This window comes from Nicotiana tomentosiformis, chromosome 1 (assembly GCF_000390325.3).
Source record: "Nicotiana tomentosiformis chromosome 1, ASM39032v3, whole genome shotgun sequence".
Lineage (NCBI taxonomy): Eukaryota > Viridiplantae > Streptophyta > Magnoliopsida > Solanales > Solanaceae > Nicotiana > Nicotiana tomentosiformis.
The window spans coordinates 65,912,107-65,917,285 of NC_090812.1; the positions used below are offsets into that span (position 1 = coordinate 65,912,107).

The following is a 5,179-nucleotide window of genomic DNA, read 5'->3' on the forward strand; positions in this document are numbered from 1 at the left end:
GGTTGAGCTTTGAGTTTGGTCTTTGGAGCGAGGTAAGTATCGTGGTTAACCTTGACTTGAGGGAATAAGACTTGTTTGTCTATTTGCTACGTGTTTAAATGTTGGGGAACAACGTATATGTGAGGTGACGATTACTTATGCGTTGTAGTCGGGTTAAAGCATGCGGGTGGGGCTTGGTTTCTTGCAATTATATCTTTCTTTGTTCATGTTATCTGTGTTTAGACTAGTATTATTAAATTGATCGTTCTTACCATGTTTACGGATCTTCTGGTGATAATTGAGTATTGATTCCGAAGTTGAGGTTGATATTGTGGAACCAAATGTTGAAGTAAGGCTTGTACTTGTTATTCTAGCTCCCTGTTGTTATTTGTTTATTGCATTATGGTAAGGGAAAGTGTTAATGCACGAAGGGGGATGTCGTGCCATATTGTGAGTGTTAATACACGAAGGGTGATGTCGTGCTATGTTATCAGAGTTAATGCACGAAGGCTGATGCTGTGCCGTTTTTATTGATTTTATGGTGAGGTTGAGAGTAAAAACACGAAGGTTGATACCGTGCATTTTTCCTTTACTGTGTTTACTTGTTCTTATTGATTCGTAGTATATTGGCTATTCAAGTTACCATTCTGTTGTAGTTCTCTATCTCATATTCCCCTCAGCATGTCCCCCTCCCGATATTACCTGTCAAGTTTTTTCTTGCTGTTGTTCGTACATATACTGTTTAATTGCATAGGTTTATTATGTAGGTGTCTTGTCATAGCCCCGCATTACTTCGTCGAGTTTAGGCTCGACACTTATCAGTATGTGGGATCGGTTGTACTGATACTGCACTCTGCACCTCCTGTACAGATTTTGGTATTGGTCCCAGCTGATCGAGAGGCGTAGCAGCTTAGACTGGTTCATTTGAGTCTCAAGGTAGATCTGTTGGCGTTCGCAGACCTTGAAGTCCCCGTTTATCTTTTCTGTTTATTTTATTGTTTCTTTCATTCAAACAATTGTATTTCTTTCAGACTTTTACTTGTAGTAAATCCTAGAAGTTCGTGAATTGTGACTCCAGATCTGGGTTGTAGTAAATATTGAGACTGTTATATTATTCCACACTCGCTTTAATTCGTTTTACCTTATTTGCTGTTATTTATTGAATTGAATAAGGATTGTCTTAATAATCCTCTAACATTGTCTTGCCTAGCAAGTGAAATGTTAGGCGCCATCACGGTCCCAAAATGTGTGAAATTTCGGGTCGTGATATTTTTTAATTGCAGTCACCCACACCAAACACTTGCTTTTGGTAAAAACAAAATATATGAAAATATATTGGTTATTTCTATACTATCCACAAGTTTAAACAACAAAAGTTTAAATTTTATTTTCATTTTGAATCATCTTAATTTTATTTGATAATAGTGGTATTCGAGTTACCTTGCACGCATATGATCAACTATTCCAATTTTTGGATTGTATGAATATATCGTTTCTTTAAGGGTACATTTAGTAGAATGGAAAAGGAAGGAAAGAAATTTACCCACCAAGATCTGAACGTCGTCATTAGTTTTACTGGGATTTCTCCATTATCAAAAAAAGATAAAGAAAAGAAATTTATAGTACTTGCTCCCTAGAAACTATATTTCTAATTATGCTATTTGTAAGAGGAAAAAACTTGATTATATATCCATATATTGGCGCTTGTACCAAATTGCATCCATTTATATGGTTAAGTAATAAATTGAGGTTATTATATATATATATATATATATATATATATATATATATATATATATATATATATATATATATATATATATATATAAAACTGCCAATTTGATATAAATATTGAAACATGTCATAATCTTACGCGACAACTCGAATATTATCAAAAATAGGAAAAAAACCAAAAAAAGAGAATATAAATAAAAGCAATAGTAAACTTAACTAGGAATATTGAAACATGTCCTAATCTTGTGTGACAAATTGAATATTAACAAAAACTAAAAATAACTAAACTGAGAATATAAATAAAAACATGTCATAATTTTCAGCGACAACTCGAAAATTATCAAAGAATTCGAAATTAAAAAAGATAATATAAATAAAAATTATGGTAAACTAAACTAGGATACTTATTCATCCATTTGCAAATTAAGAGATATTATTAAGAGAGTATCAAATACTAATAATCTTATAATAGTAAATCATCACTGGTTCAGGCCTGGGCCTGGAAATTGACTTCACCATTACAATATTATAGAGGTAAATTTTGAAAATATTTTGAAAAATGGAGAGTACAGTCAACCACTATGATTAATTATCTAAATTTACTTGCCTCATAACATGTGAACACTACAAAAATGAACTGGATTCATATCTATGAACTACCAAAGTTGAAAAACCAAAGGCTTCAATATGTTGGAAAAACTCTATAAATACTAGGCTTATGTATTACAAAGTTCATATCACATAGTAACTCTTAGTAATTAATACTAGTTATATCATCATTATCCTTGAGAATGAGTACTAGACGGATTAAGCTTCGCAAAAGTGTTCGTCTCGCAAAGATAGAAAATCAAAATAATCGACAAGTGACTTTCTCAAAATGCCGAAATGGTGTCTTCAAGAAAGCAAACGAGCTTGCTGTTATGACTGGTGCTGAAGTTGGTATCATCGTGTGTCCACAAGGTAATTACAAGCCTAATTTTATTTTTTTGGTCATCTATATATACATGATATACCATCAACAAATATTACTTTTTAAGCATAAATGTACATGCATCATAATAACTAAACATGCAAATCCAAGATCTTGTACATGACAATTAATTTCACATAAAATTAAAGCATCATAAAAAATACTTGGGGTGGTAGGTGTTATAACAGTAGATAAATTGATTTTTCTCCTCTTGCCCTATTTTATATTACCGATCTCTCTCCTTTTTCTCTCTAGGTAGCAAGCCTTACTCTTTTGGTCATCCAAATGTAAATGAAACCATCAACAAATATGTTGGCAAAGAAAGGCCTCCATCACCATCAGGCATTGATGACAAGTATGTCCAGATGTTCCGAAAAGCCAATTCTACAGAACTTAACATACGACTCAGTTCTCTGCAAGACCAACTGGATTTTGCATTAAATTGAAAAGCAAACTCAAGAAAATGAATAAGAATGTGGAGAGCCAACAAGAGTGGTTCAAGGGTCCTATAGAGAAGATGAACTACACCAAGGCTTCAATGTTGAATGGGGGATTGGAAGATCTACTCTTGAAGGTGAAGAACTATGGTGCTGAGCATGGTTATAGTTACGAAAATGGAAAGTGGAAGGCTGAATAAAAGCTACTACTAGTTTTTTTTTAATAATCATTCGTGTTATTTATTTTTAAAGGTTAACCTTGGCACAACCATAAAAATTATCACCGTGTGACTAGGATGTCACAGGTACAACCCATAAATAATATTTTGTAGAAATGCAAAGTAAGGCAATCTACAACAGACCAACATGGTCATGGTTTCTCTCTTTCCCGGTCGTATCCTGTACATAGCAGGAGTTTAGTATAGAGGTTGTTCTAGTTAATCATGTTTTTGGGTTGGGGTATTATGTGGTGTTTTGGTGATATCTATTATGTATGTGTAATAAAAAACATGACTATGACGGAATATAAATAGAGTTATAAAAATTATATCTCAGTTTCAAATAATTTAAAAAATTAAAATTAAAATAATATAATGCTATTGTTTAAAAATCTAAAACTACATAACAGATAACAAATACTTATTATACTACAAATGGCCAGAATATAGTCTTTAAAATAATATCTAAGCTAGAGAGATACCAAAAACAAATCTAAAATCAAAAAGTAACTTGAAAAGAATAAATTAAAGAATACAAAAAAATAACTTTAAATAAATTAAGCATAAAGAAGGAAAATGCAAACTTGGAAGGAAAGTAAGAACTAGAGGCCAAACCTTTTTGTACTTTGAATTTTGCAGACAAAGGTCTAAAGTGTATTTGTTTCTCAATACATGACAAAGAGAAAAGATTGTGAAATTAAAATAAATAATTAAAAAAATATTGACTTTTGAAATTTTTACTTTGAGAATTCAGTATGAATTATTTTGTGAATATTTAAATTTTAGAAAAGGATTTATTAAGCAATTTTGGCTCAAATTTGAAAAATTTCTCGGGGCTTGCGCCCCAAATAAAGGCCCAGAACAACGGGGCTTACTGTCACAACCCGCACTTTGGGGTTGTGGCTTTTGCCAAGAACCGGTGAGAAAAGGCTCTTTTGATTCTCTGACGTACACCTGCCTACTCAGAGAACTTGAGCTTTTTAATTTTAACCATATATAAGGAGGGTATAGGTGTTGAAAGCTCAACTTGCCTCCCCCACACGTGCTACCACCAAGCCGTATCTAATGAGCGACCTTGAGGGAGAATCTCAAGGGCCTGCCTGGATGACTCAAAGGAGTGTCCTAGGTATCCATACGAGTTAGGGAACTCTATGGACGGCGTGACGCCTTCGGGATAGCGTTGGGCACCAAACGGGCACTGGAGGCTCAACGTGTGGGACGACATGTGCACGCGAGAGCGATGCTCAGTCTTAGGCGAAGGACAAGACATGTCCTTAAACAACCCCCAGGGCGCGCATGAATTATGATCTTAAGACAAGATGCGTCACGACATGTCGAGGCCAAGAGCCTAGACATCTTACGGGCGGCACAATTTGGAGCATGCCTTCCAGGCAGGCTTCACCACAAGCACAAGATCGTGCTTGGAAAACTTGGGAAAGGATGAAGGTTGGCCTGCAGCGAGGGAAACTACAGGCGCCGCACAGGCAATTCGGTGCCGCTCGCGAGTGTAAGAAAGTGAGTCAGTGACACGTGGTATCAGAGCTGATTAAGGCCATACTATGCCATGCCACAATGTCAAGGCAAAGAGTGGAGATGGAGAGTGCATTTTGGATGTCAATGCGGAGATCATGTCAAAGTGGAGATTGATGTTCATATGCCGCTAGAGATCGAGAATCCGATACTGTTGGTCGAATAAAGAAATGGGTGAGTCCACTTTCTTTCAGAAAGTCTAGATTCCTATTGAATGAGGTGATATGCCGATGAGTCGGATGGTCAAGAGAAGGCCATGTTTGCCAGATCGAGCAACCATATTGCAAAGAGTGGGAGCCATGGACTATAAA

The 5,179-nt window shown here is 35.2% G+C and overlaps 1 protein-coding gene across 1 annotated transcript; it reads left to right on the forward strand.

The window, feature by feature from the left end:
• The first annotated feature begins 2,504 nt into the window (after positions 1–2,504).
• On the forward strand, positions 2,505–3,320 carry LOC104112077 (agamous-like MADS-box protein AGL62). Its single transcript, XM_009621904.3, has 3 exons — positions 2,505–2,673; positions 2,939–3,038; positions 3,134–3,320. The coding sequence occupies exons 1-3, from the start codon at positions 2,505–2,507 to the stop codon at positions 3,318–3,320; spliced, it is 456 nt and encodes a 151-aa protein (XP_009620199.1).
• The last annotated feature ends 1,859 nt before the right edge of the window (positions 3,321–5,179 follow it).